Below are 21,832 nucleotides of genomic sequence, written 5' to 3' on the forward strand. Positions count from 1 at the left end.
CCCTCTCCATCAACAGGTAAAAAGGGTATCACAGTATCCCCTAACCACCCAACCATTCAGGATACCATTCCTGTGGTGGGAGAAACCTCTCCTGGGGTGGCACCTGTTCCAAGGGAATCATCAGCTGGCAAAGCTAGACTCCCTGAGGTAGAAGTACCTCTCTGTGGGATAACTAAAATTGGTGAGAAAAAGAGCACCATTTTAGTTAACATGGAGCATCCCTCCAACCCTCCCAGAGAAACTTTAGTGCAGAAACCCTGCACTGCCTCACAACACTTAGGACAGCATCCCTGCCCTAGTGTGGAGCTCATAGGACAGCATCCCTGCCCTGCTCCAACTCAAGAGAAACAGCATCCCTGTTCTCTCTTCCAGCCATATGGACAAAGTTTTTGCCCAGCCATGGCTTTTCTGAGACAGCATCCCTGTCTGGCATTTCCATCACTACAAATAGGTTCAGTGGACAATTCCCACTGCTCTAAACTAAAACTTACTGATAGAAACTCTGAAAATACATCTTCACATTGTTGCTTAGCTAAAAAACTTCAAACAGGGTGGTTTACATCCCCACAGGGAAGTAACCATATAGTGGATGATAAAGGGAGTAACCAGTCTATTGCAGAGCTACTCTCTACTTATCACCACTTAGACAATAAAGTCTCAACTGGCCAAGGTTAGCCTTATTGTCCTTCGTTTGGGGGGGGGGGTTGTGTGTGAAAGTAGCCTCTTTCTAGCCTTGTTACCCCCACTTTTGGCCTGTTTGTGAGTGTTTGTCAGGGTGTTTTCACTGTCTCACTGGTATCCTGCTAGCCAGGACCCAGTGCTCATAGTGAAAACCCTATGTTTTCAGTATGTTTTTTATGTGTCACTGGGACCCTGCTAGCCAGGACCCCAGTGCTCATAAGTTTGTGACATATAGGTATGTGTTCCCTGTGTGATGCCTAACTGTCTCACTGAGGCTCTGCTAACCAGAACCTCAGTGGTTATGCTCTCTCATTTCTTTCAAATTGTCACTAACAGGCTAGTGACCAATTTTACCAATTTACATTGGCTTACTGGAACACCCTTATAATTCCCTAGTATATGGTACTGAGGTACCCAGGGTATTGGGGTTCCAGGAGATCCCTATGGGCTGCAGCATTTCTTTTGCCACCCATAGGGAGCTCTGACAATTCTTACACAGGCCTGCCACTGCAGCCTGAGTGAAATAACGTCCACGTTATTTCACAGCCATTTTACACTGCACTTAAGTAACTTATAAGTCACCTATATGTCTAACCTTTACCTGGTAAAGGTTGGGTGCTAAGTTACTTACTGTGAGGGACCCCGGCACGAGCTAAGGTGCCCCCACATTGTTCAGGGCAAATTCCCCGGACTTTGTGAGTGCGGGGACACCATTACACGCGTGCACTACATATAGGTCACTACCTATATGTAGCTTCACAATGGTAACTCCGAATATGGCCATGTAACATGTCTATGATCATGGAATTGCCCCCTCTATGCCATCCTGGCATAGTTGGCACAATCCCATGATCCCAGTGGTCTGTAGCACAGACCCTGGTACTGCCAAACTGCCTTTCCCGGGGTTTCACTGCAGCTGCTGCTGCTGCCAACCCCTCAGACAGGTTTCTGCCCTCCTGGGGTCCAGCCAGGCTTGGCCCAGGATGGCAGAACAAAGAACTTCCTCTGAGAGAGGGTGTTACACCCTCTCCCTTTGGAAAATGGTGTGAAGGCAAGGGAGGAGTAGCCTCCCCCAGCCTCTAGAAATGCTTTCATGGGCACACATGGTGCCCATTTCTGCATAAGCCAGTCTACACCGGTTCAGGGACCCCTCAGCCCTGCTCTGGCACGAAACTGGACAAAGGAAAGGGGAGTGACCACTCCCCTGACCTGCACCTCCCCTGGGAGGTGCCCAGAGCTCCTCCAGTGTGCTCCAGACCTCTGCCATCTTGGAAACAGCGGTGCTGCTGGCACACTGGACTGCTCTGAGTGGCCAGTGCCAGCAGGTGACGTCAGAGACTCCTTCTGATAGGCTCTTTCAGGTGTTGCTAGCCTATCCTCTCTCATAGGTGGCCAAACCCTCTTTTCTGGCTATTTAGGGTCTCTGTCTCTGGGGATTCCTTAGATAACGAATGCAAGAGCCCATCTGAGTTCCTCTGCATCTCTCTCTTCAACTTCTGCCAAGGAATCGACTGCTGACCGCGCTGGAAGCCTGCAAAACTGCAACAAAGTAGCAAAGACGACTACTGCAACTCTGTAACGCTGATCCTGCCACCTTCTCGACTGTTTTCCTGCTGGTGCATGCTGTGGGGGTAGTCTGCCTCCTCTCTGTACTAGAATCTCCGAAGAAATCTCCCGTGGGTCGACGGAATCTTCCCCTTGCTACCGCAGGCACCAAAGAACTGCATCACCGGTACCCTGGGTCTCCTCTCAGCACGACGAGCGAGGTCCCTTGAATCCAGCAACTGTGTCCAAGTGACTCCCACAGTCCAGTGACTCTTCAGTCCAAGTTTGGTGGAGGTAAGTCCTTGCCTCCCCACGCCAGACTGCATTGCTGGGAACCGCGACTTTTGCAGCTACTTCGGCCTCCGTGCACTTCCGGCGGAAATGCTTAATGCACAGTCCAGCCTGGGTCCACAGCACACTAACCTGCATTGCACAACCTCCTAAGTTGTCTTCCGGCGGCGTGGGACTCCTTTGTGCAACTTCGGGTGAGCACCGTTTCACTCCACTTTGTAGTGCCAGTTCTGGCACTTCTGCGGGTGCTGCCTGCTTCTGAGAGGGCTCCTTGTCTTGCTCGACGCCCCCTCTGTCTCCAGACGCAATTGGCGACATCCTGGTCCCTCCTGGGCCACAGCAGCATCCAAAAACCCTAACCGCACAATTTGCAGCTAGCAAGGCTTGTTGGTGGTCTTTCTTCAGGAAAACACTTCTGCACAACTCTCCACGGCGTGGGGGATTGATCCTCTAATGGGGAAGTCTCTAGCCCTTGTCGTTCCTGCAGAATCCTCAGCTTCTACTGTCCAGTAGCAGCTTCTTTGCACCCACAGCTGGCATTTCCTGGGCATCTGCCCATCTCCGACTTGCTTGTGACTTTTGGACTTGATCCCCTTGTTCCACAGGTACCCTTGACTGGAAATCCATCATTGTTGCATTGCTGGTTTGTGTCTTTCCTGCAGAATTCCCCTATCACGACTCCTATGTCCTTTGGGGAACTTTAGTGCACTTTGCACTCACTTTTCAGGGTCTTGGGGTGGGCTATTTTTCTAACCCTTACTATTTTCTAATAGTCCCAGCGACCCTCTACAAGGTCACATAGGTTTGGGGTCCATTCGTGGTTCGCATTCCACTTTTGGAGTATATGGTTTGTGTTGCCCCTATCCCTATGTGTCCCCATTGCATCCTATTGTAACTATACATTGTTTGCACTGTTTTCTAATACTATACTGCATATTTTTGGTATTGTGTACATATATCTTGTGTATGTTTGCTATCCTCATACTGAGGGTACTCACTGAGATACTTTTGGCATATTGTCATAAAAATAAAGTACCTTTATTTTTAGTATATCTGTGTATTGTGTTTTCTTATGATATTGTGCATATAACACTAGTGGTACTGTAGGAGCTTCACTCGTCTCCTAGTTCAGCCTAAGCTGCTCTGCTAAGCTACCATTATCTATCAGCCTATGCTGCTAGACACCCTATACACTAATAAGGGATAACTGGGCCTGGTGCAAGGTGCAAGTACCCCTTGGTACTCACTACAAGCCAATCCAGCCTCCTACTTTGGTTGTGCAGTGGTGGGATAAGTGCTTTGAGACTACTTACTGCTTTTGTCATTATACTTTTCATAAGAGAAAAATATACAAAACAAGTTCAGTGTATGTACACCTAACCAAAAAGTTTTGCATTTCTTTTCTCACCTCTTTTCTAAAGTGCTGAAAAGTACCTCTACACTTTCTAAAAGTTCTTAAAAAGTTTTTAAAGTTTTTTTTTCTGTCCTTCTAAAAAGTTCTGAAAAACTTTTTCTCTTTTTCTGTCACTTAAACTCTTTCTAAAAATGTCTGGCACAGGCCAAACTGTTGATCTGTCCAAACTTGCATATGATCACCTTAGCTGGAAAGGAGCAAGGAGTCTCTGCATAGAGAGAGGTTTGAGTGTAGGGAAGAATCCTTCTTTAGAATTATTGCTTAACATGCTTAAAGAACAAGATAAGGCCAGAAGGGCCCCATCTGTTGAAAAAGTAGCTAATGGTTCCCAATCTGATCCAGGGACTCCCCTAGGAAAAGATTCAGGAAAGAAACTTCCTAGCCTGCCCATTACTAGACAGCCTAGCATAGTTGGTACTGATGTAGAGTCACACCATACAGATAGTGTTGTCTCACATCATAGCAAGAGTATTCCTTCTCACCACAGTAGAAGTGATGTTTCTGTTAACCAAGCTGTTAGGGTGCCTTCTGTAAGGGATAGGTCTCCTTCTGTCCATTCTCACCATACTTCTGTTTCAAGGCATTTCCCACCCACCCACCCTGATGACAGATTGTTAGAAAGGGAGCTCAATAGATTGAGAGTGGAACAAACCAGACTGAAGCTCAAGAAGCAACAGCTGGATTTGGATAGACAGTCCTTAGAAGTAGAGAAGGAGAGACAGAAATTGGGTTTAGAAACCCATGGTGGCAGCAGCAGTATTCCCAATAGTCATCCTGCAAAAGAGCATGATTCTAGGAATCTGCACAAGATAGTTCACCCTTATAAGGAGGGGGATGACATTAACAAGTGGTTTGCTGCACTTGAGAGGGCCTGTGTTGTACAGGATGTCCCTCAAAGGCAGTGGGCTGCTATCCTATGGCTATCATTTAGTGGAAAAGGTAGGGATAGGCTCCTTACTGTGAAAGAAAGTGAAGCCAATGATTTCAAAATTCTTAAGAATGCACTCCTGGATGGTTATGGCTTAACCACTGAACAGTACAGGATAAAGTTCAGAGAGACCAAAAAGGAGTCTTCACAAGACGGGGTTGATTTCATTGACCATTCAGTGAAGGCCTTGGAGGGGTGGTTACATGGCAGTAAAGTTACTGATTATGACAGCCTGTATAACTTGATCCTGAGAGAGCATATTCTTAATAATTGTGTGTCTGATTTGTTGCACCAGTACTTGGTGGACTCTGATCTGACCTCTTCCCAAGAATTGGGAAAGAAGGCAGACAAATGGGTCAGAACAAGGGTGAACAGAAAAGTTCATACAGGGGGTGACAAAGATGGCAACAAGAAGAAAGATGGTGACAAATCTCAAGATAAGCATGGGGATAAGGGTAAAACCAAAGATCCCATTTCTAATCTTAAACATTCTTCAGAGGGTGGGGATAAAACACATTCTTCCTCTTCTTCTCAACCTGCACACATTAAAAAGCCTTGGTGCTTTGTGTGTAAAAACAGAGGCCATAAGCCAGGGGATAAGTCCTGTCCAGGTAAACCCCCTGAGCCTACCACCACTAATACATCAAGCTCTAGTGCCCCTAGCAGTAGTGGTACTAGTGGTGGGACTGCTGCCAACAGTCAAGTTAAGGGTGTAGTTGGGTTCACTTATGGGTCCATAATAGAAACTGGGGTAGTTAGTCCAAAGACAGTTTCTGTCACACCTAGTGGCATTGGCCTTGCCACACTGGCTGCTTGTCCACTTACAATGGATAAGTACAGGCAGACAGTTTCAATAAATGGTGTTGAGGCCTTGGCCTACAGGGACACAGGTGCCAGTATCACTTTGGTGACTGAAAACCTAGTGCATCCTGAACAACACATCATTGGACAACAGTATAAGATTATTGATGTCCATAACTCCACTAAGTTTCTTCCCTTAGCTATAATTCAGTTTAGTTGGGGTGGGGTTACTGGCCCTAAGCAGGTGGTAGTATCACCTAGCTTACCTGTAGACTGTCTCTTACGTAATGACCTAGAGGCCACAGGTTGGGCTGATGTAGAGTTTTATGCCCATGCAACCATGCTGGGCATCCCAGAGGAATTGTTCCCTCTCATTTCTACTGAAATGAAAAAGCAAAGGAGAGAAGGCCTGAAAACTCAGGATCCCTCTCCATCAACAGGTAAAAAGGGTATCACAGTATCCCCTAACCACCCAACCATTCAGAATACCATTCCTGTGGTGGGAGAAACCTCTCCTGGGGTGGCACCTGTTCCAAGGGAATCATCAGCTGGCAAAGCTAGACTCCCTGAGGTAGAAGTACCTCTCTGTGGGATAACTAAAATTGGTGAGAAAAAGAGCACCATTTTAGTTAACATGGAGCATCCCTCCAACCCTCCCAGAGAAACTTTAGTGCAGAAACCCTGCACTGCCTCACAACACTTAGGACAGCATCCCTGCCCTAGTGTGGAGCTCATAGGACAGCATCCCTGCCCTGCTCCAACTCAAGAGAAACAGCATCCCTGTTCTCTCTTCCAGCCATATGGACAAAGTTTTTGCCCAGCCATGGCTTTTCTGAGACAGCATCCCTGTCTGGCATTTCCATCACTACAAATAGGTTCAGTGGACAATTCCCACTGCTCTAAACTAAAACTTACTGATAGAAACTCTGAAAATACATCTTCACATTGTTGCTTAGCTAAAAAACTTCAAACAGGGTGGTTTACATCCCCACAGGGAAGTAACCATATAGTGGATGATAAAGGGAGTAACCAGTCTATTGCAGAGCTACTCTCTACTTATCACCACTTAGACAATAAAGTCTCAACTGGCCAAGGTTAGCCTTATTGTCCTTCGTTTGGGGGGGGGAGGGTTGTGTGTGAAAGTAGCCTCTTTCTAGCCTTGTTACCCCCACTTTTGGCCTGTTTGTGAGTGTATGTCAGGGTGTTTTCACTGTCTCACTGGTATCCTGCTAGCCAGGACCCAGTGCTCATAGTGAAAACCTTATGTTTTCAGTATGTTTGTTATGTGTCACTGGGACCCTGCTAGCCAGGACCCCAGTGCTCATAAGTTTGTGACCTATAGGTATGTGTTCCCTGTGTGATGCCTAACTGTCTCACTGAGGCTCTGCTAACCAGAACCTCAGTGGTTATGCTCTCTCATTTCTTTCAAATTGTCACTAACAGGCTAGTGACCAATTTTACCAATTTACATTGGCTTTCTGGAACACCCTTATAATTCCCTAGTATATGGTACTGAGGAACCCAGGGTATTGGGGCTATGGGCTGCAGCATTTCTTTTGCCACCCATACGGAGCTCTGACAATTCTTACACAGGCCTGCCACTGCAGCCTGAGTGAAATAACGTCCACGTTATTTCACAGCCATTTTACACTGCACTTAAGTAACTTATAAGTCACCTATATGTCTAACCTTTACCTGGTAAAGGTTGGGTGCTAAGTTACTTAGTGTGAGGGCCCCCCGGCACTAGCCAAGGTGCCCCCACATTGTTCAGGGCAAATTCCCCGGACTTTGTTAGTGCGGGGACACCATTACACGCGTGCACTACATATAGGTCACTACCTATATGTAGCTTCACAATGGTAACTCCGAATATGGCCATGTAACATGTCTATGATCATGGAATTGCCCCCTCTATGCCATCCTGGCATAGTTGGCACAATCCCATGATCCCAGTGGTCTGTAGCACAGACCCTGGTACTGCCAAACTGCCTTTCCCGGGGTTTCACTGCAGCTGCTGCTGCTGCCAACCCCTCAGACAGGTTTCTGCCCTCCTGGGGTCCAGCCAGGCTTGGCCCAGGATGGCAGAACAAAGAACTTCCTCTGAGAGAGGGTGTTACACCCTCTCCCTTTGGAAAATGGTGTGAAGGCAAGGGAGGAGTAGCCTCCCCCAGCCTCTGGAAATGCTTTCATGGGCACACATGGTGCCCATTTCTGCATAAGCCAGTCTACACCGGTTCAGGGACCCCTCAGCCCTGCTCTGGCACGAAACTGGACAAAGGAAAGGGGAGTGACCACTCCCCTGACCTGCACCTCCCCTGGGAGGTGCCCAGAGCTCCTCCAGTGTGCTCCAGACCTCTGCCATCTTGGAAACAGAGGTGCTGCTGGCACACTGGACTGCTCTGAGTGGCCAGTGCCAGCAGGTGATGTCAGAGACTCCTTCTGATAGGCTCCTTCAGGTGTTGCTAGCCTATCCTCTCTCCTAGGTAGCCAAACCCTCTTTTCTGGCTATTTAGGGTCTCTGTCTCTGGGGATTCCTTAGATAACGAATGCAAGAGCTCATCCGAGTTCCTCTGCATCTCTCTCTTCACCTTCTGCCAAGGAATCGACTGCTGACCGCGCTGGAAGCCTGCAAAACTGCAACAAAGTAGCAAAGACGACTACTGCAACTCTGTAACGCTGATCCTGCCGCCTTCTCGACTGTTTTCCTGGTGGTGCATGCTGTGGGGGTAGTCTGCCTCCTCTCTGCACTAGAAGCTCCGAAGAAATCTCCCGTGGGTAGACGGAATCTTCCCCCTGCTACCGCAGGCACCAGAGAACTGCATCACCGGTACCCTGGGTCTCCTCTCAGCACAACAAGCGAGGTCCCTTGAATCCAGCAACTGTGTCCAAGTGACTCCCACAGTCCAGTGACTCTTCAGTCAAAGTTTGGTGGAGGTAAGTCCTTGCCTCCCCACGCCAGACTGCATTGCTGGGAACCGCGACTTTTGCAGCTACTCCGGCCTCCGTGCTTTTCCGGCGGAAATCCTTTGTGCACAGTCCAGCCTGGGTCCACGGCACTCTAACCTGCATTGCACAACCTCCTAAGTTGTCTTCTGGTGGCGTGGGACTCCTTTGTGCAACTTCGGGTGAGCACCGTTTCACTCCACTTTGTAGTGCCTTTTTCCGGCACTTCTGCGGGTGCTGCCTGCTTCTGAGAGGGCTCCTTGTCTTGCTCAACGCCCCCTCTGCCCCCAGACGCAATTGGCGACATCCTGGTCCCTCCTGGGCCACAGCAGCATCCAAAAACCCTAACCGCACGATTTGCAGCTAGCAAGGCTTGTTGGTGGTCTTTCTTCAGGGAAACACTTCTGCACAACTCTCCACGGCGTGGGGGATTAATCCTCTAATGGGGAAGTCTCTAGCCCTTGTCGTTCCTGCAGAATCCACAGCTTCTACTGTCCAGTAGCAGCTTCTTTGCACCCACAGCTGGCATTTCCTGGGCATCTGCCCATCTCCGACTTGCTTGTGACTTTTGGACTTGGTCCCCTTGTTCCACAGGTACCCTCGACTGGAAATCCATCATTGTTGCATTGCTGGTTTGTGTCTTTCCTGCAGAATTCCCCTATCACGACTCCTATGTCCTTTGGGGAACTTTAGTGCACTTTGCACTCACTTTTCAGGGTCTTGGGGTGGGCTATTTTTCTAACCCTTACTATTTTCTAATAGTCCCAGCGACCCTCTACAAGGTCACATAGGTTTGGGGTCCATTCGTGGTTCGCATTCCACTTTTGGAGTATATGGTTTGTGTTGCCCCTATCCCTATGTGTCCCCATTGCATCCTATTGTAACTATACATTGTTTGCACTGTTTTCTAATACTATACTGCATATATTTGGTATTGTGTACATATATCTTGTGTATATTTGCTATCCTCATACTGAGGGTACTCACTGAGATACTTTTGGCATATTGTCATAAAAATAAAGTACCTTTATTTTTAGTATATCTGTGTATTGTGTTTTCTTATGATATTGTGCATATGACACTGGTGGTACTGTAGGAGCTTCACTCGTCTCCTAGTTCAGCCTAAGCTGCTCTGCTAAGCTACCATTATCTATCAGCCTATGCTGCTAGACACCCTATACACTAATAAGGGATAACTGGGCCTGGTGCAAGGTGCAAGTACCCCTTGGTACTCACTACAAGCCAGTCCAGCCTCCTACATTGGTTGTGCAGTGGTGGGATAAGTGCTTTGAGACTACTTACTGCTTTTGTCATTATACTTTTCATAAGAGAAAAATATACAAAACAAGTTCAGTGTATGTACACCTAACCAAAATGTTTTGCATTTCTTTTCTCACCTCTTTTCTAAAGTGCTGAAAAGTACCTCTACACTTTCTAAAAGTTCTTAAAAAGGTTTAAAAGTTTTTTTTTCTGTCCTTCTAAAAAGTTCTGAAAAACTTTTTCTCTTTTTCTGTCACTTAAACTCTTTCTAAAAATGTCTGGCACAGGCCAAACTGTTGATCTGTCCACACTTGCATATGATCACCTTAGCTGGAAAGGAGCAAGGAGTCTCTGCATAGAGAGAGGTTTGAGTGTAGGGAAGAATCCTTCTTTGGAATTATTGCTTAACATGCTTAAAGAACAAGATAAGGCCAGAAGGGCCCCATCTGTTGAAAAAGTAGCTAATGGTTCCCAATCTGATCCAGGGACTCCCCTAGGAAAAGATTCAGGAAAGAAACTTCCTAGCCTGCCCATTACTAGACAGCCTAGCATAGTTGGTACTGATGTAGAGTCACACCATACAGATAGTGTTGTCTCACATCATAGCAAGAGTATTCCTTCTCACCACAGTAGAAGTGATGTTTCTGTTAACCAAGCTGTTAGGGTGCCTTCTGTAAGGGATAGGTCTCCTTCTGTCCATTCTCACCATACTTCTGTTTCAAGGCATGTCCCACCCACCCACCCTGATGACAGATTGTTAGAAAGGGAGCTCAATAGATGGAGAGTGGAACAAACCAGACTGAAGCTCAAGAAGCAACAGCTGGATTTGGATAGACAGTCCTTAGAAGTAGAGAAGGAGAGACAGAAATTGGGTTTAGAAACCCATGGTGGCAGCAGCAGTATTCCCAATAGTCATCCTGCAAAAGAGCATGATTCTAGGAATCTGCACAAGATAGTTCCCCCTTATAAGGAGGGGGATGACATTAACAAGTGGTTTGCTGCACTTGAGAGGGCCTGTGTTGTACAGGATGTCCCTCAAAGGCAGTGGGCTGCTATCCTATGGCTATCATTTAGTGGAAAAGGTAGGGATAGGCTCCTTACTGTGAAAGAAAGTGAAGCCAATGATTTCAAAATTCTTAAGAATGCACTCCTGGATGGTTATGGCTTAACCACTGAACAGTACAGGATAAAGTTCAGAGAGACCAAAAAGGAGTCTTCACAAGACTGGGTTGATTTCATTGACCATTCAGTGAAGGCCTTGGAGGGGTGGTTACATGGCAGTAAATTTACTGATTATGACAGCCTGTATAACTTGATCCTGAGAGAGCATATTCTTAATAATTGTGTGTCTGATTTGTTGCACCAGTACTTGGTGGACTCTGATCTGACCTCTCCCCAAGAATTGGGAAAGAAGGCAGACAAATGGGTCAGAACAAGGGTGAACAGAAAAGTTCATACAGGGGGTGACAAAGATGGCAACAAGAAGAAAGATGGTGAAAAATCTCAAGATAAGCATGGGGATAAGGGTAAAACCAAAGATCCCACTTCTAATCTTAAACACTCTTCAGAGGGTGGGGATAAAACACATTCTTCCTCTTCTTCTCAACCTGCACACATTAAAAAGCCTTGGTGCTTTGTGTGTAAAAACAGAGGCCATAGGCCAGGGGATAAGTCCTGTCCAGGTAAACCCCCTGAGCCTACCACCACTAATACATCAAGCTCTATTGCCCCTAGCAGTAGTGGTACTAGTGGTGGGACTGCTGCCAACAGTCAAGTTAAGGGTGTAGTTGGGTTCACTTATGGGTCCATAATAGAAACTGGGGTAGTTAGTCCCAAGACAGTTTCTGTCACACCTAGTGGCATTGGCCTTGCCACACTGGCTGCTTGTCCCCTTACAATGGATAAGTACAGGCAGACAGTTTCAATAAATGGTGTTGAGGCCTTGGCCTACAGGGACACAGGTGCCAGTATCACTTTGGTGACTGAAAACCTAGTGCATCCTGAACAACACATCATTGGACAACAGTATAAGATTATTGATGTTCATAACTCCACTAAGTTTCTTCCCTTAGCTATAATTCAGTTTAGTTGGGGTGGAGATACTGGCCCTAAGCAGGTGGTAGTATCACCTAGCTTACCTGTAGACTGTCTCTTAGGTAATGACCTAGAGGCCTCAGGTTGGGCTGATGTAGAGTTTTATGCCCATGCAGCCATGCTGGGCATCCCAGAGGAATTGTTCCCTCTCATTTCTACTGAAATGAAAAAGCAAAGGAGAGAAGGCCTGAAAACTCAGGATCCCTCTCCATCAACAGGTAAAAAGGGTATCACAGTATCCCCTAACCACCCAACCATTCAGGATACCATTCCTGTGGTGGGAGAAACCTCTCCTGGGGTGGCACCTGTTCCAAGGGAATCATCAGCTGGCAAAGCTAGACTCCCTGAGGTAGAAGTACCTCTCTGTGGGATAACTAAAATTGGTGAGAAAAAGAGCACCATTTTAGTTAACATGGAGCATCCCTCCAACCCTCCCAGAGAAACTTTAGTGCAGAAACCCTGCACTGCCTCACAACACTTAGGACAGCATCCCTGCCCTAGTGTGGAGCTCATAGGACAGCATCCCTGCCCTGCTCCAACTCAAGAGAAACAGCATCCCTGTTCTCTCTTCCAGCCATATGGACAAAGTTTTTGCCCAGCCATGGCTTTTCTGAGACAGCATCCCTGTCTGGCATTTCCATCACTACAAATAGGTTCAGTGGACAATTCCCACTGCTCTAAACTAAAACTTACTGATAGAAACTCTGAAAATACATCTTCACATTGTTGCTTAGCTAAAAAACTTCAAACAGGGTGGTTTACATCCCCACAGGGAAGTAACCATATAGTGGATGATAAAGGGAGTAACCAGTCTATTGCAGAGCTACTCTCTACTTATCACCACTTAGACAATAAAGTCTCAACTGGCCAAGGTTAGCCTTATTGTCCTTCGTTTGGGGGGGGGGGGGGGTTGTGTGTGAAAGTAGCCTCTTTCTAGCCTTGTTACCCCCACTTTTGGCCTGTTTGTGAGTGTATGTCAGGGTGTTTTCACTGTCTCACCCGTATCCTGCTAGCCAGGACCCAGTGCTCATAGTGAAAACCCTATGTTTTCAGTATGTTTGTTATGTGTCACTGGGACCCTGCTAGCCAGGACCCCAGTGCTCATCAGTTTGTGACCTATAGGTATGTGTTCCCTGTGTGATGCCTAACTGTCTCACTGAGGCTCTGCTAACCAGAACCTCAGTGGTTATGCTCTCTCATTTCTTTCAAATTGTCACTAACAGGCTAGTGACCAATTTTACCAATTTACATTGGCTTACTGGAACACCCTTATAATTCCCTAGTATATGGTACTGAGGTACGCAGGGTATTGGGGCTATGGGCTGCAGCATTTCTTTTGCCACCCATAGGGAGCTCTGACAATTCTTACACAGGCCTGCCACTGCAGCCTGAGTGAAATAACGTCCACGTTATTTCACAGCCATTTTACACTGCACTTAAGTAACTTATAAGTCACCTATATGTCTAACCTTTACCTGGTAAAGGTTGGGTGCTAAGTTACTTAGTGTGAGGGCCCCCCGGCACTAGCCAAGGTGCCCCCACATTGTTCAGGGCAAATTCCCCGGACTTTGTGAGTGCGGGGACACCATTACACGCGTGCACTACATATAGGTCACTACCTATATGTAGCTTCACAATGGTAACTCCGAATATGGCCATGTAACATGTCTATGATCATGGAATTGCCCCCTCTATGCCATCCTGGCATAGTTGGCACAATCCCATGATCCCAGTGGTCTGTAGCACAGACCCTGGTACTGCCAAACTGCCTTTCCCGGGGTTTCACTGCAGCTGCTGCTGCTGCCAACCCCTCAGACAGGTTTCTGCCCTCCTGGGGTCCAGCCAGGCTTGGCCCAGGATGGCAGAACAAAGAACTTCCTCTGAGAGAGGGTGTTACACCCTCTCCCTTTGGAAAATGGTGTGAAGGCAAGGGAGGAGTAGCCTCCCCCAGCCTCTGGAAATGCTTTCATGGGCACACATGGTGCCCATTTCTGCATAAGCCAGTCTACACCGGTTCAGGGACCCCTCAGCCCTGCTCTGGCGCGAAACTGGACAAAGGAAAGGGGAGTGACCACTCCCCTGACCTGCACCTCCCCTGGGAGGTGCCCAGAGCTCCTCCAGTGTGCTCCAGACCTCTGCCATCTTGGAAACAGAGGTGCTGCTGGCACACTGGACTACTCTGAGTGGCCAGTGCCAGCAGGTGATGTCAGAGACTCCTTCTGATAGGCTCCTTCAGGTGTTGCTAACCTATCCTCTCTCCTAGGTAGCCAAACCCTCTTTTCTGGCTATTTAGGGTCTCTGTCTCTGGGGATTCCTTAGATAACGAATGCAAGAGCTCATCCGAGTTCCTCTGCATCTCTCTCTTCACCTTCTGCCAAGGAATCGACTGCTGACGGCGCTGGAAGCCTGCAAAACTGCAACAAAGTAGCAAAGACGACTACTGCAACTCTGTAACGCTGATCCTGCCGCCTTCTCGACTGTTTTCCTGGTGGTGCATGCTGTGGGGGTAGTCTGCCTCCTCTCTGCACTAGAAGCTCCGAAGAAATCTCCCGTGGGTCGACGGAATCTTCCCCCTGCTACCGCAGGCACCAAAGAACTGCATCACCGGTACCCTGGGTCTCCTCTCAGCACAACGAGCGAGGTCCCTTGAATCCAGCAACTGTGTCCAAGTGACTCCCACCGTCCAGTGACTCTTCAGTCCAAGTTTGTTGGAGGTAAGTCCTTGCCTCCCCACGCCAGACTGCATTGCTGGGAACCGCGACTTTTGCAGCTACTCCGGCCTCCGTGCACTTCCGGCAGAAATCCTTTGTGCACAGTCCAGCCTGGGTCCACGGCACTCTAACCTGCATTGCACGACCTCCTAAGTTGTCTTCCGGCAGCGTGGGACTCCTTTGTGCAACTTCGGGTGAGCACCATTTCACTCCACTTTGTAGTGCCTGTTCTGGCACTTCTGCGGGTGCTGCCTGCTTTTGAGAGGGCTCCTTGTCTTGCTCGACGCCCCCTCTGTCCCCAGACACATTTGGCGACATCCTGGTCCCTCCTGGGCCACAGCAGCATCCAAAAACCCTAACCGCACGATTTGCAGCTAGCAAGGCTTGTTGGTGGTCTTTCTTCAGGAAAACACTTCTGCACAACTTTCCATGGCGTGGGGGATCCATTCTCCCAAGGGAAAGTCTCTAGCCCTTGTCCTTTCTGCAGAATCCTCAGCTTCTACTGTCCAGTAGCAGCTTCTTTGCACCCACAGCTGGCATTTCCTGGGCATCTGCCCATCTCCGACTTGCTTGTGACTTTTGGACTTGGTCCCCTTGTTCCACAGGTACCCTCGACTGGAAATCCATCATTGTTGCATTGCTGGTTTGTGTCTTTCCTGCAGAATTCCCCTATCACGACTCCTATGTCCTTTGGGGAACTTTAGTGCACTTTACACTCACTTTTCAGGGTCTTGGGGTGGGCTATTTTTCTAACCCTTACTATTTTCTAATAGTCCCAGCGACCCTCTACAAGGTCACATAGGTTTGGGGTCCATTCGTGGTTCGCATTCCAATTTTGGAGTATATGGTTTGTGTTGCCCCTATCCCTATGTGCCCCCATTTCATCCTATTGTAACTATACATTGTTTGCACTGTTTTCTAATACTATACTGCATATTTTTGGTATTGTGTACATATATCTTGTGTATATTTGCTATCCTCATACTGAGGGTACTCACTGAGATACTTTTGGCATATTGTCATAAAAATGAAGTACCTTTATTTTTAGTATATCTGTGTATTGTGTTTTCTTATGATATTGTGCATATGACACTAGTGGTACTGTAGGAGCTTCACTCGTCTCCTAGTTCAGCCTAAGCTGCTCTGCTAAGCTACCATTATCTATCAGCCTATGCTGCTAGACACCCTATACACTAATAAGGGATAACTGGGCCTGGTGCAAGGTGCAAGTACCCCTTGGTACTCACTACAAGCCAGTCCAGCCTCCTACAGGAACCTACAACTCGATGCTGACTGCCCCGTTGCAGATGCTGATGCAGATTACAGGCCTTTGCTCAGGTATGAGGGTTGATGTCCTCCCAGGGGAACCTGAAAGGCAGGTTTAGAGCTTCACATGCTGTGCTCAGAATATAACTTAGAGAGAACATAATCTAGTGGCACTATGATAGCCTTATTCTTGTGCTTCACTCTGATCGTTACTATTTCAATCCTATTGTGTTGTGTAGTTCTGGTTATTGCAGCTCACGCTTTGCTATCTAAAATGCAGTCGTTTTATTAAACCAATCTTTAAAACTTAAACTGCCTTTGTCATTTCTATATGAGACCGTACTCTGTATGAGAGAACCGGTTGTGACCTGAGTGACCACGACTTTCCTGGGAAGTGCTAAGATGTCATGCGCTCAGCTGCCCAATTGTCTCTTCCCTTTGGGAGAGATGAGACACTGCTAGTTAGCCGGAGCAAAACCCGGATTTAGAGTGACAAGGGTCCTTCACCGTGGGTCAGACTTAGTCCCCCACACTGTGAATGATCTTGCTGCTCAAAATCCAGTAGTGTCATTAGGATAATGAAAGCCTACGCGACAGATGAAGTCAAGGATACTGAAACCTTCTGGAATACAGGTAACAAGTCGCTTAGAAACTGCTCCAGAGGTTAGGTAATATATTGGTCATGAAGTCGTATTAATACCGCTTTTTAAGAAACCTTAAAATGCCACCAATAGGGTTAGTCAATTCTTGAGACCTTATCCCACAACATGGCTTCCGGATAAGGTGCCTAATAAAGTATTTCCAGTAAAACCATCTTATTCACTGAATATTCCTCCAAAGTTCTGTGTCCTGCAGGGCAACAGAGGCCTAATAGTCATGAGAAGTACAACCCAGCTGCAGAAAGGGCACTCACTGCAACGTACATCAAAGGTAGCTTACAGGGAAATTAAACAAATAGATGTATGCAGAAGATTACAGAATGCATAATGAAGACTCTTATATAAGAACCTGCTGTGCTAGTGCCATGTCACTGATTGTTTGTGTTTGAGGTGCAGACCCCAGAGAAGAGAGAGTCTTACATTGGTGGGTTGGATGTAGCATTCCTTACACCCTTCCATGGCTCAGGTGCTTCCGGACGGGCAAAGCGCCTGGATCCCACAGGCGGTTTTGCGAATGGAACTCCCCGAAAAGCGTTGATGGTTCTGGTTGTTCCTTTTACGGTGAACCGCAGCCCTTCCAGCCAACCGTGCTTGCTTTGCACCCTTGGATTGGGAGCAGAGTTTCCTATGGGAATGTGGAGACCAAGAAACAGATCCAGTTAGCGCCTGATTCGTCTGAAATAAGTTACATAGATTGCAAATTTGAATGTGATAAAAGCAGTTGTTTTAAAACCCCAAATTCAAGGGGCTAAAGCCATAACCATGAATTATGATCTGTAATTCAGGATATACCATATTCTCTGTGAAATATGGATTTCACTCAATGGGTTGCTGGGCTCGGCCCCTGATTGCCTTCTCTCCAGCTACTTGGGGCCTTATTTAGAGTTTAGCAGACAGGGCACTCCTTAAAAATGCAATGAATCGCTCATCCACCAACCTCACTGTCCAGTCATTCTATTTAGAGTCAAGGGAAGCACCATGTTTCCTACAACAGAAAGTTTAGACCATTGGGCCAGTGAACATTGAGCCATCAGTCACAGTACCTCAAACATACTTAGGACTGATGTTCAGATATACCTTTTAACCTGTTTGGAAAAACCTGTAAGTCTCAAGGAGGAAACCCAAGAAGTGATACCCATGTGCTTGGAGAAAACTCCAAGCGTGTCAGGAACAGTATGTTTTTTTTATTTTTTGCTTCATTTTTTTTTTTTATAAGAAACTCCAAAGTGGGTGTTTATTTGAGAAAAAAACCAAATCTGTGCTGAGCTGGTGCATTAAACTTGGCTCCCACTCATCCACATGTCAGTGCCTTAAGCAGAGACTCGTGATTGAGGCGCAGCCTGGTGGAGATCTCTAAGTATGGTGGTCAGTCTTCCACTCTCCGCTGCCCTGTCACATCGAAGAACAGGCCACCATCCTCTAAATGAGGGCTTCAGTCTCTAAGAAGGACGGTGAAATTAGATATTGGCAGCTCCCAGCCAACCTCACTGTTACACTTTAGAGTTGTCCTTTGTTTTAATACCAACCCTTTCATGAAAAGTTAACAAAACCTGGCAATTCCAATTGTAATCAGGACACATTTTTAGATCAATCATGCAGACAGCAGATTCAAACACTTTTCATTTCCAAAGATAGAATGTGTGTCGTGTAGTAGCTCCACTAAAACACCACCATGTGAACAACATTATTACACATTGTTTTTTAAGTACTATAGAAAACCAAAAATATTCCTTCTAACGTGTACAAAAATGCCTTTTCATGTTGATTGCACCAAAATAAACACATAGAATAAAAAAGAAAGCACAATAATTGAAGTAGAAGCCACTGATGCAATTTTGTTCACCACGTTAGGGCCGTGGTAGAGGAAACAACATGATGGGTTCATCTCTGATTTCCATATTTTCCCTTGAAATCGGAGGATCTGTCCGTGCGTAAGTTATGACTTTAGCGTAATCCTACGAGGGGTCACCTCCCACCCATGCATGATACCAGTGAATGTGAAGGAGAAATCATTGTAGCCCAACAAGACACTATCCAATATGTAATTGACATAGAAGTATTGCTTGTGGGTTACTAACAATCTCATGAAGGGATCAGGGGCACTGTGGAATCAACAACAACATAATTGTGTTATTCATACTACCACACACATGGTACTAAGAAGAATGAACTTATTTTATGTTAAAAGTATTTATTACTACAGATATAGGGGGTCATTACAACCCTGGCAGTCAAAGACCGCCAGGGCTGTTTTGATGGAAGCACCTCCAATAGGCTGGCGGTGCTTCCATGGTATTACGACCGCGGCGGAAGCGCCACGGTCGCACCACCGGGACCGGCAGTTTACTGCCACGTTGGTCACGGCGGTTTTAATCTGCCAGGGCAGCCCTGCTTGCAGCGCTGCCCAGGGGATTACGAGTCCCCTACCGTCAGCCTTTTCCTGTTGGTTTGAACCGCCAGGAAAAAGATGGCAGTACGGGGAGTCGCGGGGCCCCTGGGGGCCCCTGCACTGCCCATGCCAGTGGCATGGGCAGTGCAGGGGCCCCCTGACATGGGCCCGTGCAGCTTTTCACTGTCTGCTATGCAGACAGTGAAAAGCGCGATGTGTGCATCTGCACCCGTCGCACGGCCGCAACACCGCCGGCTCCATTTGGAGCCGGCTCCTGTGTTGCGGCCGAGATCCCCGCTGGGCTGGCAGGCGGAACAGGTTTCCGCCCGCCGGCCCAGCGGGGATCTCAAAATGACCGCGGTGGGAGTGCGACCGCATTGTCGGCCGCGCGGCGGTCAGAAGCCGCCCACCAAGGTCGTAATGAGGGCCATAATCTGTTACTCAGTACATCTAAAACAACCACACAGAATATTATAAAAACAGCCAGGAGACACGTTACAAGTAACAAGAATAAAATGAACATTTACAGCATTGCTAAAAGTCATTCAAATATTGTGTAAAACCTACCAGCCTATTGCCCATCTCGATGCGCTATACCCTGAGTGCAGAAGAGGCAAAGATACTTTCATTCTAGCGTTTCTTAGGGAGAAGGGACACACTGTGGCCCTCATTCTGACCTTGGCGGGCGGCGGAGGCCGCCCGCCAAAGTCCCGCCGTCAGGTTACCGTTCCGCGGTCGAAAGACCGCGGCGGTAATTCTGACTTTCCCGCTGGGCTGGCGGGCGGTCGCCTTCAGACCGCCAGCCAGCCCAGCGGGAAAGAGGCTTCCACGATGAAGCCGGCTCGGAATCGAGCCGGCGGAGTGGAAGCTGTGCGACGGGTGCAGTTGCACCCGTCGCGTATTTCACTGTCTGCGCTGCAGACAGTGAAATACATGTAGGGGCCCTCTTACGGGGGCCCCTGCAATGCCCATGCCAGTGGCATGGGCACTGCAGGGGCCCCCAGGGGCCCCGTGACCCCCCCTACCGCCATCCGGATCTCGGCGGTCCGACCGCCGGGATCTGGATGGCGGTAGGGGGGGTCGGAATCCCCGCGGCGGTGCAGCAAGCTGCGCCGCCGCGGAGGATTCAATGGGGCCGCGGTACACTGGCGGGACCCCGCCAGTGGTGCCGGTCCGACCGCGGCTTTACCGCCGCGGTCGGAATCCCCATTGGAGCACCGCCGGCCTGTCGGCGGTGCTCCCGCGGTCCTCCGCCCTGGCGGTCAAAGACCGCCAGGGTCAGAATGACCACCTGTATGCCTTGTTGAAAGCAAAGGCTGTTGTTATCGGTAGAGATGTGAAGACAGTGTTTCCAATGAAGGGCAAACACCCACTGCGATAGCAGTCAAGGGGTCTTCCTCCAGGACTAGATTATATCAGCTGTAGGCTTCAGAAAAGATGTGTCATCTGTGAAGTGCGCTGGCATTAGATGAGGTCATCTCTGTCAGAATCTCAGGTGATGATCTTGACAAACCACTTCTCTAACAAGTGGGCCAATGACAGTCCTTATATCCTACATCTTTATCGAAGATTGGAAGGTGCGTGCTAGATTATGGACATTAAATTGTACCCTTATGATGTTGATGTTATGGACCTATAGAGGAACAGGACGTCAATTCAGACTGCACCCCTTTGATAAAGTATCTACATAGTTTGTTATGTATCCTTGACCCAGATGAATGTCGCCTTAGAGTCTGTATCTGTCAGTGATCAAAGAACTGGACGATACTGTGTCTTTGGAAAGATACGGTCTGGTGACAATGGTGCTATCATACAGTCACAACAATGATTCTGCAAAAACAGGGAACATGGCGATGTCCAGGGGTTAAGATGGAGTCAGGGCCTAGCTAAGATAGAGACTGACCTTAGGGACTCTATATCATGTCCTTACCAAAAAACTCTAAACCAGGCACTCAGGCGGTCATTCCGACCCTGGCGTTCATTGACCGCCAGGGCCGGGGACCGCGGGAGCACCGCCAACAGGCTGGCGGTGCTCCCAAGGGCATTCTGACCGCGGCGGTACAGCCGCGGTCAGAAACGGAAAACCGGCGGTCTCCCGCCGGTTTTCCGCTGCCCTGAGGAATCCTCCATGGCGGCGCAGCTTGCTGCGCCTCCATGGGGATTCCGACCCCCTCACCGCCATCCTGTTCCTGGCGGGTGTGACCGCCAGGAACAGGATGGCGGTGAGGGGTTTCGTGGGGCCCCTGGGGGCCCCTGCAGTGCCCATGCCAAGGGCATGGGCACTGCAGGGGCCCCCGTAAGAGGGCCCCTAAAAGATTTTCAGTGTCTGCCATGCAGACACTGAAAATCGCGACGGGTGCCACTGCACCCGTCGAACCCTTCCCACTGTGCCGGCTCCATTCGGAGCCGGCTTCCTCGTGGGAAGGGGTTTCCCGCTGGGCTGGCGGGCGGCCTTCTGGCGGTCGCCCGCCAGCCCAGCGGGAAACACAGAATAACCGCAGCGGTCTTCTGACCGCGCAGCGGTATTCTGGCGGCTCCCGCCGGCACTGCGGTTACCGCAGCCGGCGGGAGTCAGAATGACCCCCTCAGTCTCCTATTGCTCTAAAGTTGAAAAAGGTGAATTAGACACTAATAATGCAAGCTATTAAAAGTGACAAGAGGCAACTGAGTTTGTAAAGAGAGCTGTAAATGTAACATTTTAATGCCCTCAGGATGTCGAGATGTGGAGCTTCTGTGTGTGTTTGTATAAACGATGCTGGGATAATAGTTACCAGGCTCAAATATCTGGAAAATTCCAATGTTTTTTTTCAATTTTCCTTTGATACATTAACATACCTTCAACTTACGTTT

General features: G+C 48.2%; 1 protein-coding gene across 1 annotated transcript in view; it reads right to left on the minus strand.

Moving 5' to 3' along the window:
* The window catches only part of LOC138262216 (fatty acyl-CoA hydrolase precursor, medium chain-like), a 283,496-nt gene that overhangs the window by 258,118 nt on the left and 3,546 nt on the right, over positions 1-21,832 (minus strand). The window contains exon 2 of the mRNA XM_069212060.1: positions 17,014-17,218. Coding sequence (XP_069068161.1) covers positions 17,014-17,218 — 205 coding nt within the window. The remainder of the gene's footprint in view (positions 1-17,013; positions 17,219-21,832) is intronic.

This window comes from Pleurodeles waltl, chromosome 10, assembly GCF_031143425.1.
Source record: "Pleurodeles waltl isolate 20211129_DDA chromosome 10, aPleWal1.hap1.20221129, whole genome shotgun sequence".
Classification (NCBI taxonomy): Eukaryota; Metazoa; Chordata; class Amphibia; order Caudata; family Salamandridae; genus Pleurodeles; species Pleurodeles waltl.